The sequence below is a fragment of the Somniosus microcephalus genome, chromosome 30 (assembly GCF_052327205.1).
Source record: "Somniosus microcephalus isolate GS21.2 chromosome 30, FLI_Smic_1.0, whole genome shotgun sequence".
NCBI classification, from domain to species: Eukaryota; Metazoa; Chordata; class Chondrichthyes; order Squaliformes; family Somniosidae; genus Somniosus; species Somniosus microcephalus.
Genome location: NC_141016.1, coordinates 22271933 through 22284119, shown reverse-complemented (window position 1 = coordinate 22284119; position 12187 = coordinate 22271933). Strand labels below are relative to the sequence as shown.

The following is a 12187-nucleotide window of genomic DNA, read 5'->3' as shown; positions in this document are numbered from 1 at the left end:
AGATAGAGTCATAGAGTTATACAGCACAGAAAGAGGCCCTTCGGCCCATCGTGTCCACGCCGGCCATCAAGCCCTGCCTATTCTAATCTCATTTTCCAGCACTTGAAACGCCATAGCATACAAGACTACGGACCAAGTGCTCATCTAAATGCTTCTTGAATGTTGTGAGGGTTCCTGCCTCTACCACCCTTTCAGGCAGTGAGTTCCAGATTCCAACCACCCTCTGGGTGAAAAAGTTTTTCCTCAAATCCCCTCTAAACCTCCCGCCCCTTACCTTGAAACTATGCCCCCTGGTTACTGACCCCTCTACTAAAGGGAAAAGTTCCTTTCTATCTACCCTATCTATGCCCCTCATAATTTTGTACACCTCAATCAGGTCCCCCCTCAGCCTTCTCTGCTCTAAGGAAAACAACCCCAGCCTGTCCAGTCTCTCTTCATAGCTGAAGCGCTCCAGCCCAGGTAACATCCTGGTGAATCTCCTCTGCACCCTCTCCAATGCAATGACATCCTTTCTATAGTGTGGCGGCCAGAACTGCACACAGTATTCCAGCTGTGGCCTAACTAGCGTTTTGTACAGCTCCATCATAACCTCCTTGCTCTTATATTCTATGCCTCGGCTAATGAAGGCAAGTATCCCATATGCCTTCTTAACCACCTTATCTGCCTGTCCTGCTGCCTTCAGGGATCTATGTACATGCACACCAAGGTCCCTCTGATCCTCTGGATCCTACCATTCATTGTCTAACTGTCCTGCCTTGCCTGCTAATTGTAGACCAAAGGACATGGCTCTGGCTGAGAGAAAGAAGGAAAACAGGTCAAATTATGGAAATGAAAAGCGGAAAACTTACCAAAGAAATGTTAGTGTTGTTCAGAGCCAGTGAATCTGAAGCATTGAAGAAAGTTGTATTCACTGTGAGGCAATGAAATAGTGTGTTTAGTATCATTAACAAAATCTCCGTGTTACAGGCTTTGTTTAGGTTGAAACTTTTTGCCCCCATTCCCTTCTTGGGTGCTTTCATAAATCATCCCAGCCAATAATATGAACGGCCAACCTTTAGCAAAACTCTAAATCTGACCTCTGGGAGCAGCGATAACAACCCATCATTTTCTCCCCTTCCTTCCCATGTGAGCAAAGTGACATGAATCAGTCATTCATGAAAGAAAGACTTATGAAATAATACTGAGCGGCCTGCGGGTGGCGCTGTCTGGGGAGAGTATAAATACTCGGGCACGGGCCCAGCTTGCGCAGGACATTCTTAACAGGAACTAGTGAAGGACACAACTAGACCTCCATGTTGTAAAACAGTTGATTAAAGCTTTGTTTAACGCTTAGACCAAGTGCCTCGTAGTTTTCTTACGTCACAAAGTGTTTGACTTTGCTGCCACACACAGCAAAGGAGATTGACTCCTACTACACCACATGACTCATTCGAAAGCAGCTTTCGAATCAACCAGAAGCAGGGGAGATGTCTTACTTTCCATCATCTCTGTGTGTCCTGGGGCCAATATCATAGCCTCAGCCGTGGCTCAGTGGGTAGCACTCGTAATCCGAAGGTTGTGGGTTCAAGTCCCACTCCAGATACTTGAGCACAAAAATCTAGTCTGACACTCCAGTGCCATGCTGAGGGAGTGCTGCACTGTCGGAGGTGCCGTCTTTCGGATGAGATGTTAAACTCTTGGGTGGATGTAAAAGAGCCTATGGGACTATTTTGAAGAAGAGCCGGGGAGTTATCCCCAGTATCCTGGCCAATATTTATCCCACAATCAACAGCACAAAAAAATCATATTGCTGTTTGTGGGAGCTTGCTGTGCGCAATATTGGCTGCCGCATTTCCCACATTACAACAGTGACTGCACTTCAAAAGTACTTCATTGGCTGTAAAGCGCTTTGGGACGTCCTTAGGTCGTGAAAGGCGCTATAGAAATGCAAGTCTCTTTTCCAAGATTGGTTATCACACCCTGCTGAAGGCAGGGATTGAGCTGTGGGGAAATGTTACATTTTTTGCTCGACAAGGAAAGGGCTTTGTTTGTTTTTCTCGAGCTGTTTTGGACCTGAGGATCAAGTTCTGGGTAACAAAACTAAATTAACGTGAGCTAATATTAAGTACAGCTCATGATACACTGACTGCATCCGTGAGGTCTGTGGGCTGGCCAGGCCTCATTTTTAATCTGATTTGTTCGTTGCATAACCTGACTGGTGAACACCTCGTAATTAATTACCGCCCAAGCATGAACCCATAGGCAAGCAGCACGGAAGGTGTATGAGGGAGGAATGAGCCCAAAAGCTCAGGAAATATAGGGTTAAATGGCAGCAATAACATCTGGAGAGAATCAGAGACCTGTGAGGGTTGGCTTTAGATTGTATTGCAGAATAAATCTCACTGATGAGACTATTCTCTCCTGGGATTTATAAAGGTTATAGGGGGAAAATTTGGTTGCTTTGCGCCTCCCGTTAGCCCCCCGACGGGGGGGGCGCCAACGAGGCGCAAAGCACCTGGCGTGCGGGCGTGGCGCCGCTAATGCTTCCTGCAAAATTCAGCAGGAGGTCAGCGGCGGTGGTAGCCGATAGCGCCCCCGGCGATGACGTCATTGCCGTGCACAGCGCCCTGCTCGCGCCCCGGCTGCATACTTCACTCGCGCCCCCGACCTACCGCCGGATGCTATGTCCGACAGGGTCAGGGTGCTGTGTTTGTGGCCGGGCGGCGCAAATTACAGGGCAGGTGCCGGGCAGCCATTTTTTTTTGGGCCGCCTGCCAGCACCTGCCCCCTCCTGCGGGGTGCCGGCCGCGATCGGTCAGCCCGACACTCATCTTGAGTGCCGGGCTCTTTTGCCGGCACCCAGCTCCCCGGGGAGGAAGGCCTGTAATACCACGACGCTACGTGCTGATGCACATGGCGCTGATGCACGTAGTGCCGCGATATTCAATGGGAGCGCCCCAACAGGGAGGGGGAGTACCTCCTGCTTGGGGCACTACCATTCAATTTCGGGCGCGGGGGCGCTAACTTTTTCGGGGTGCTAAAAGTAGCGTATTGGTGAAGTTAGCACCCCAAAGGGGGCGCGAGCCAATTTTTCCCCCATAGAGTGAAATTGTGACAAGAACAATCAATCATGCAGTTCAGAAATCCAATCTTGCTCACACCCCCACAGGTGTCAGTACCACATCAAAATCACTTGGAAACAACGGTGAACATCTACTTTACTTGGAAATGAAGGTGAACATCCCAGGAAGCTTAAATAATTTAGAAATCTCGTATATTTAAAATGTCGAACTGCTTTCTGTTTAAGATGTATGTGCTGTCAAAAGGGGCACTCTCCATAAAATGAAATATATTACCCATCGGGTTGCAATAAACAGTTCAACTCCTCTTTCATCTGAAAGGCATTTAAGTAAACCCTGGTGTTCAAGTGGCAGCATGAGTCAGCTCGATCCCTATTACTTGCTGTACAAACCAAAGGTTGTCCATTGATCTGCAGAAACTGTCGATTCACTAAAGATTTCCGTGCAGATTGTTCACGTAATGTGTTGTTCAATCTCTAAATCAGACTGATTCCTGGGATGGCAGGACTGTCGTATGAGGAGAGATTGGGTCGACTATGCCTGTATTCACTAGAGTTTAGAAGAATGAGAGGAGATCTCATTGAAACGTATAAAATTCTGACAGGGCTAGACAGACTGGATGCAGGGAGGATGTTTCCCCTGGCTGGGGGGGCTCTAGAACGAGGGGTCACAGTCTCAGGATACGGGGTAGGACATTTAGGACTGAGATGAGGAGAAATTTCTTCACTCAGAGGGTGGTGAACCTGTGGAATTCTCTACCCCAAAGGGCTGTGGAGGCCAAGTCACTGAATATACTTAAGGAGATAGAGAGATAGATTTCTAGACTCAAAAGGCATCAAAGGGTATGGGGAGAGAGCGGGAATATGGTATTTAGATTGAGGATCAGCCATGATCATATTGAATGGCGGAGCAGGCTCGAAGGGCCGAATGGCCTACTCCTGCTCCAGTTTTCTATGTAAATCATACTTCCAATACGTTTATAGTCCACCTGCCGCTATTCAATGAAGAGGCAGAGGTTTGCGCTGGAGCACCCGAAGCATGGACTTGAAGGAAGCCTCTGCTATGTAAAAGTGCAACATAGCTTCATCCTTCTTTTTAAATTCCTAACTTCCAGAGAATTTTCAACCCGTCCAACCCCGCCTGCCTCCAAACTAGGCGGGGAGAGAAGATTGGGCCCATTGCATTTCAATATCCCACAGAATGGCAGCATGTTGTGCAAGCTGTTCCACTTGTCCACCTTGAAAATGGGGCCTAAGTATGGATCTCTGCCTGACTTAATTTTTAATCAGGCAAGTTTTGCCTCAGTGAACTCCTGTGAACCACCTTGGGACATCTTACTGCGTTAATGTTACTTCAAAGAAGGGCAGCGCAGATTCACCTGAAGGTTACCAGGGCTCCAGGGCTTAGATTATGAGGAGCGATTATGTAAATGAGGCTTATGTTCCCTGCACTATAGAAGGTTAAGGGATGATTTGAGTGAGGTTTTTTTTAGGATTTTGAAAGGAATTGACAGGGTTGATAGAGAGAAACTTTTTCTGCTGGTGAGGGGACAGGGGGACATCACTTTAAAATCAGAGCCTGGGCCATTCAGGAGAGAAGTTAGGAAACACCTCTTCATGCTTAGGGTGGTAGAAGTGTGGAACTCTCTCTCACAAAAAACAGTAGTTGCGAGCTCAATTAATAATTTTAAATCTGAGATTGCGAGATTTTTACTAGCCATATGGTATTGAAGGCATAAGGAGCCAGGACAGGTAAATGGAATTAGGATACAGATCAAACATGATCTCATTGAATGGCGGAACAGGCTCCTGTTCCTACGCTCCTATGGTAATCTGAGCAGCAATGCTACTATCAAGAATGGCAATAAGGGAATGTTCTTCCACAAGAGAATGATGTCAATTAATTTATGCATGGTGCCTTTATGGTTCAGAGCAATCAGACTTCCAACATGCAAACTGCAAATCATGGGAAGGGTGAAAGATGAGGGAGGTTCCCTGCATTAATTTGAATGGAGAATTTCTTATGCTAGAATCCCCATTCCCAACACTTGTTTTAAGCAGGTACTACAAAACATTAACGTCAAACAAAACCTAAATGGGAGTCGTTTCAATTACAGGTCTAGTCAAAGTGGTCAGACATAGGGGGAGGAAAGAGGAAAGGAAAGATCGACAGGCTCAAAGAGTGGTTTCTTCAAGATACTTACCCAGGGTTGAAAGCAGCCAAAAAGAGTTTGCAGCAGATATAGATAGTAAATAATCAGTTACAGTAGTCAAATTAACAGTACTGACAAAAAGATGTTCATTCAAAGAAAACTCATTTAGAGGTGAATGCTCCCTGTGACCACCATGGACATGAGTTGCCTTTATAATACAAAGAGTAGCTTCAGGCCAAAGCAGTCCTGTTTCTCTTGGCTGCTGGTGTGGCCACATCCACTCCATACGCCTCGCCGGACAGATTTCAGGGCATTGGCAAAACTTAATGTGTACGAGCAGTCGTCTAAAGTGGAGAGTCACAACCTTCTCTTCTGGCTGTGGACCTTCCCTGATGTTAACAGAAGGTGCTCACAAGCATCTCTAATGATGCCAATGCAGTTTCTCTATCAGCAGCTTGCACAGATCTCTGGTATGACGTGGTGCAGTTCCAAGAGCGATTGGCCCCTGTAAAGATGTGGGAGGGTCCCTGCATTCATTTGAATGGAGAATTTCTTACGCTAGAATCCCCATTGTGGAATTCTCTACCACAGAAGGCAGTTGAGGCCAATTCATTAAACATATTCAAGAAGGAGTTAGATATATTTCTTAAGGCTAAAGGGATCAAGGGATATGGGGAGAAAGCAGGGACAGGGTACTGAATTTGGATGATCAGCCATGATCTCATTAAATGGCGGAACAGGCTCGAGGGGCCGAATGGCCTGCTCCTGCTCCTATCTTCTATGTTTCTATGTAAAGGCAAGTGGGCATTCTGAAAGCATGGAAACACTTTAGGCCCAATTTTAATCCTGCCTGCCCGACGGGAACTGGGCAGGCGGGCGGTTAGAATAGTGCTGATGTACTTACCGTTGCCTGACAATTAAGATAAAACTATGGGAACCTTAATGGACATCAACTAGTTCGAAAAATTGCCTACTTCATCAGGTTCATCTCTAACAGAAGTGAGCTAAAAGGAGAAATAAGGTGTGAAATTCTTAAGACGGACGTAAACTAGTTTTGATGTTGACAAGATTCATGTCATTCTTCCCGCCTGAAAGATTGGAAGTCCAGCGGCTTCCGTCTACCGAATTAATCGGACTGAGAATAGACGCAGTCGTTTAGATTCCCGTTGAAAGACAGTTGATTAAATTGTCATAAGAGAACTACGAGGCACTTGGTCTGAGTATTAAACAAGGCTTTAATCAACTGTCTTTCAATGGAGATCTAAACGACTGCGTCTATTCTTAGTCTGATTAATTCGGTAGAAGGAAGCCGCCAGACTTCCAATCTTTCAGGTGGGAAGACTGACATGAACCTTGTCATTCATGTGAAAATGACTTATGTAATAATACTGGGCGGCCTGCTGGTGGCGCTGTCCAGGGAGAGTATAAATACTCGGGCATGGGCCCAGCTTGCTCAGGACATTCTTTAACAGGAACTAGTGAAGGACACGACTAGATCTCCATGTTGTAAAACAGTTGATTAAAGCTTTGTTTAACGCTTAGACCAAATGCCTAGTAGTTTTCTTACGTCAGATGTTAAGACACCTCGATTCATTTTTTTTCTTTCTCTCCCCTCTCTACTGAGTTGATGCGTGACTCACCTGGCTCCGGAGCCCCACACTCACACTTGTACGCGGTGATGTCGTCTGGTTTGTAGCCAACGTTGATGGGGTAGTACTTGAAGGCCCCGATCATTTTTTTGATGGCGTCATAGATGAAGATTAAGCTGATGAGCATGGAGAAGCCTTCCTCCGTGAAACGGGTGATGTACTTAATGATGAAGCTGGCGTCCGTGGCGACCAGAAGAAGGCACTGAAGGGCGGAATGGAGACCAATCCAGAGCCGGAATTCAAGGTAGTCTATAGCATTACCTCTGCAAGAGAGACATGTGCCCTTTAGACTGAATAGTACGAGGATAAGTCTGCAGTAAGCATTAGGTTTTGAGGGTAATTGTCTTAGACCAGTGCTTTTTTTTTTGTCTGGTGAAGGGATTAAAACTCAAGAACTTGCAGTAATATTGGTGGAAATCAGAATTCCATTTCCACCATTAATGCACTGGATTGGCAGCAGAAGCAAGGATAAGGGGTAAACCATTGAGGACAGAAATGAGGAGGAATTTCTTCACCCAGAGAGTGGTGAACCTGTGCAATTCTCTACCACAGAAGGCAGTTGAGGCCAATTCATTAAATATATTCAAGAAGGAGTTAGATATATTTCTTAAGGCTAAAGGGATTAAGGGATATGGGGAGAAAGCAGGGACAGGGTACTGAATTTGAATGTTCAGCCATGATCTCATTGAATGGCGGAGCAGGCTTGAGGGGCCGAATGGCCGACTCCTGCTCCTATCTTCTATGTTTCTATGTTTCTATGACCATGAAGCTGCTGGATTGTCATAAGGACCCAACTGGTTCCCTAATGCCCTTCAGGGAAGTGCATCTGCTGCCCTAGCCTGTCTCTTGCCTGCACGTTACCACGTTACGTAGCTGACCCTTAAAGCCTGCTCAAGTGGCCGAGCGAGCCACACAGTTGTTCAGGACGACCATAAGAAATAAGAGCAGGAGTAGACCATACGGCCCCTCAAGCCTGCTCCGCCATTCAATCAGATCATGGCCGATCATCGACCTCAACTCCACTTTCCCGCCCGATCTCCATATCCCTTGATTCCCCTAGAGTCAGGGATGGATAATAAATACGAGCTAGCCAGCATTGCCCTCATCTTACGAATAAACGTGTTTAAAAAAGGCATATTGGCTTCAAGTGACAGAGTCCAAAAACAGCTGGGTTTTTTTGCCAATAAAATAAACAAACGTTAATTCGTAGACAAACACCTCCCGCCTCAGCCTGGTTGAGGTTGTGGTCTGGTTGCGTGAGTTAACTTGTTATAAACCTGTCAGCCAAACATCCAAAAAGCGCGGCGCCCTCTGCAGAGCATCTGGAACCTCTGTGAACAGGGAAAGCTACTGGGCGACTCCATAACCTATCAGATTGAGGAATCATTAATGAGCAGGGCAGAGTCTGAACCAGGGAATGTCAGTTAGAATAATGAATTCACTGTAAAATCAGGAACAGAAAGCAAAATAAAGAGAGGGTAAGAAAGAGAGAGAGAAAAAGTTTTAAAAGAAGTTTAAAAAAAATCTCCAACAATAATTAAAAGCTGAAGGAATGAGACTCCACGCTTGTAAAGGTAAATTTTCAGTGCCAGAGAGGTTGTTTGGCAGTAATTAAGACTTATCACGCTGTTGAAAGGTACTTGGCCTGGAATGGACAAGCCCTAATTTTTTTTGGCGTGTTTAGTCCGTATCTATGAGGGAAGTACAGGAACTTCACCCCGATCAATACTTGTGAATGGCGAGTCAGACAGCGAGACGCTGCTTTCGCGCAGCTTTTGGGTGAGCAGCGACGTCTGGATTTCTGCACTTAGCGGTCACAGGAAGTTGCCGTCTGATTTCCACGTAAATAACGGTGAGCGCTGTTAGCCTCACCATTATTCTTACAGCAAAGTCGAGCCCATTGTTTAGAAACCTTGCTCTGCAGCAAGAATGATGCCCTCAAATTTGCAAAATAACATCGTAAATAGTTAGATCTACAACTTTCCTCAAGATCACTTGAAAGAGCAGTTTAAAATCATCAGGGGGAAAAATTGAGTCGCGCCCCCTTTGGGGTGCTAACTTCGCCGAGGCGCTACTTTCAGCGGCCCAAAAAAATTAGCGCCCCTGCGGCCGAAATTCACCAGTAGCGCCCCAAGAGGGACGTGGTGCGCTACTGGAAGCGCCCCGCCTCCCTCTTGGGGCGCTGCGAGGGAATATTGCGGCGCTACATGCCACAGCGCGTGGTCTTCCTCCGCTTCTTAAAGGGGAGGGGCCTAGCACAGCACGACCCGGGGCCCAGCTGGGCCACCGGGGATCAGAGTGCCGGCAAAAGAGCCCAGCACTCAAGAGAAGTGCCGGGCTCAGGGAGCGCAGCCGGCACTCCGCGGGGGGGGCGGGCTTCAGAGGAGGCCGAGGACGGCAGAGGGGGCAGGTGCTGGCAGGCGCCCAGCAACAAAAATGGCCGCCCAGCACCTCGCCTTTAGTTAGCGTCCGACGGTAACGGGAGGCGCAAAGCAACCGAATTTTTAGGCCATTATATTTAAATAACATTTTAAGAAAAAGGGCTCCTTCCACCAAACCCAGCTGCTCATCCTCATTACCAACTCAAAACATGCAACATCCCCCTAAGGCTTGCTAAATGATGGAGTCCTCTTGCAGAATTGCTGTCCTGTTAAAACAAGGTCCTGACTTAACATCCCTCTAGCTCCCTTTGGCAATAAGGCAATTAAAATGACAGACTTTCCCTGCACAGTGGGCGCTGCAGGTTAAGTGACCAGAATACTCACTTGCTGAAGTCAAACAGGAGCTTTTCAAAAATGAGAATCGGACCGGTACTGCTGAGGATGGTGAGAGGCTGTCCAGCGAATAAACAGAAGATGCCACCAGTGAACGCAGTGCCTAGAAAACTTTCGATTACACCCTGTTTGTAGAAAAAAAAAGTCTGTTAGTTTGAAGTAGAAGTCACCAGGTTGCAATTGAATTGGATGTAATGGAGGCCCATGCAACATGCAGGATTAATGGAGGCCCATGCAACATGCAGGATTACTAACTCTTGGAGAAAGCTTGAACTAATCTGACTCAATACACTTCATACATCAATGGTCCATCATCACGTTTGGTTTTGTTTGTGTTTCAGCTGCCCTCATTAAATTTGCACTAAGTAAAAGGGAGCGATACATTCATTCATTCACAAGGTCACTTGATAGATACAGTTGAGGAAGACCATTTGGTCCACACTCGTCATCCTTCCAGATCAAAACCTCCTGTCCTCCCATAATCGCATGCCCTCACCTCCCCTTTCAGCATTCCGAAGGGACCGCTCCCTCCGCGACACCCTGGTCCACTCCTCTATCACACCCAACACCCCTTTCCCTTCGCCCAGCACCTTCCCGTGCAAGCACAGGAGATGCAACACCTGCCCTTTTACCTCCCCCGTTCCCACTGTCCAGGGCCCCAAACACTCCTTCCAGGTGAAACAGTGATTTACTTGTACTTCTTGCAATTTAATATAGTGTATTCGCTGCTCGCGATGCAGTCTCCTCTACATTGGGGAGACCAAACGCAGATTGGGTGACCGCTTTGCAGAACACCTCCGTTCAGTCCGTAAGGGTGACCCCGAGCTTCCGGTCGCCTGTCACTTTAATTCCCCGCTCCACTCCCACTCTGACCTCTCTGTCCTCGGCCTCTTACACTGTTCCAATGAAGCTCAGCGTAAGCTCGAGAAACAGCACCTCATCTTTCGATTAGGCACTTTACAGCCTTCTGGACTCAATATCGAGTTCAACAATTTCAGACCATAACCTCTGCCCCTATCTTTTTTTTCTTTTTTTCTCTCTCTCTCACATGGCAGCTGTCGATCATTCTGCCAGTGCCATTTACACTTCATCTAGAGCCATCTTTTGTTTCTTGTCCCATTACCATCATCCCTTTTGTCTCTTAATCTCTCCTGCCTTCCACCCTATCACAGACCTTCCCTTTTGTTCTTTCCTCCCCTCCCCCCTTTCCCTGCCCCTACACTTGCTTAAAAACCTGCTCCATCTCCAACTTTTTCCAGTTCTGACAAAGGATCATCGACCTGAAACGTTAACTCTCTTTCTCTCTCCACAGATGCTGCCTGACTTGCTGAGTATTTCCAGCATTTTCTGTTTTTATTAAAGCTTTCCTTGTTCATTTTAAAAGCACAAATCGAGCCTTCTCGCGCAGCTCGTGTGTCAGGGAACAGAAGATGTAATGAATATAGCACCCGCTGGTTACCGTGGCTGCTGGCGACACATGCTCTGTTGGCCGAGAGTGCAGGAAAACTGAGAGATCTCGGGCCACAGGAGCCTCCATCACACTTGCAAAATCAAGTGTGAGATAAGGCCGATCCCGTCGTATCAAATACAGACAGATATCAGATCCACGTCCCTTCCACCTCGCACTAGTGTGACGGGCGAGCCATCAGGGACGATCAAAGCCTGCTCCTGCACACGAGCTACTGAAGAATGAAGATGTGCTACCAAATTGGATAGACCACCAGCCGTTACTCTTTCAGCCTGAGCCCGAGCGAGTGTAAGCAGAGGCTGATCATGGAAACGTGCTTTCCTTTTTTAGGAGCTAATGGTCTTCTTGTTACCGATAAGCAAAAGAACGTCTTTCTCCTCGATTAAAGGACTTCTCAGAAATCACAGGTATTAAAAAAATTACCTGCAGTTATGTTAAAGGGTTATTAATTTCAGAGAAAACCAGACATTCTCTTGTTCTTTCCAATAAAAAGCTATTTTGTGCCCTGGCATTTGTCACTTCATTCTATCAATTCATGGGTGTTTGGGCGAGTCAGTGAGTGACAAATTTGGTTGCTTTGCTCCTCCCGTTAGCACCCTAACAGGGCGCCAATGGGGTGCAAAGCAACTAGCCCCTGGGCGCGATGATGTTTGCCACGCTTGCAAAATTGACCAGACATTTTGCGGTGGTGCTAAACACTACCGCCACGATCTCCTGCGCTGGCAGATCGTGACGTCAGTCAAGCGTGCAACGTCCCGGTAGCGCCCCGGACAGGATATGGAGTGGCGCCCCCCCCCCGCCTTACCGCCTGCCGCTAGCAATGACAGGTTGAGGGGAGCGTTTTACTGTCAGAAGGGACTGGGGGAGCGCTATTTGAAGGCGACCGCTTCCTGCCTTTTTTTGTCAGTGACATTTTTGCACCACTCATTCTGAGAGAGAGAGAGACTTCTGGAGAGATTCAACGCTGTGTGAAGGAGTTTTGAGTACTGAGCAGCACTTTGGAGGTTCATTTATTTGACCTTCCTTGCATCGATTTAGAAGAGACTATGGGGGCTGCACTCTGAGCTCTTTCCCTGGGCCTCTCC

General features: G+C 47.2%; 1 protein-coding gene and 1 long non-coding RNA gene across 2 annotated transcripts in view; one reads left to right on the top strand and one right to left on the bottom strand.

Annotated features, from left to right (window-relative positions):
• Positions 1 to 12187, bottom strand: part of LOC147098007 (electrogenic sodium bicarbonate cotransporter 4-like) — a 156410-nt gene that overhangs the window by 45475 nt on the left and 98748 nt on the right. Inside the window, exons 14-16 of the mRNA XM_085971204.1 lie at positions 9626 to 9759; positions 6852 to 7123; positions 849 to 910 (exon numbers count right to left, since the gene is read on the bottom strand). Coding sequence (XP_085827330.1) covers positions 849 to 910; positions 6852 to 7123; positions 9626 to 9759 — 468 coding nt within the window. The remainder of the gene's footprint in view (positions 1 to 848; positions 911 to 6851; positions 7124 to 9625; positions 9760 to 12187) is intronic.
• On the top strand, positions 7022 to 11605 carry LOC147098008 (uncharacterized). Its single transcript, XR_015074259.1, has 2 exons — positions 7022 to 7104; positions 10947 to 11605. It is a non-coding gene; the product is annotated as an uncharacterized LOC147098008 (long non-coding RNA).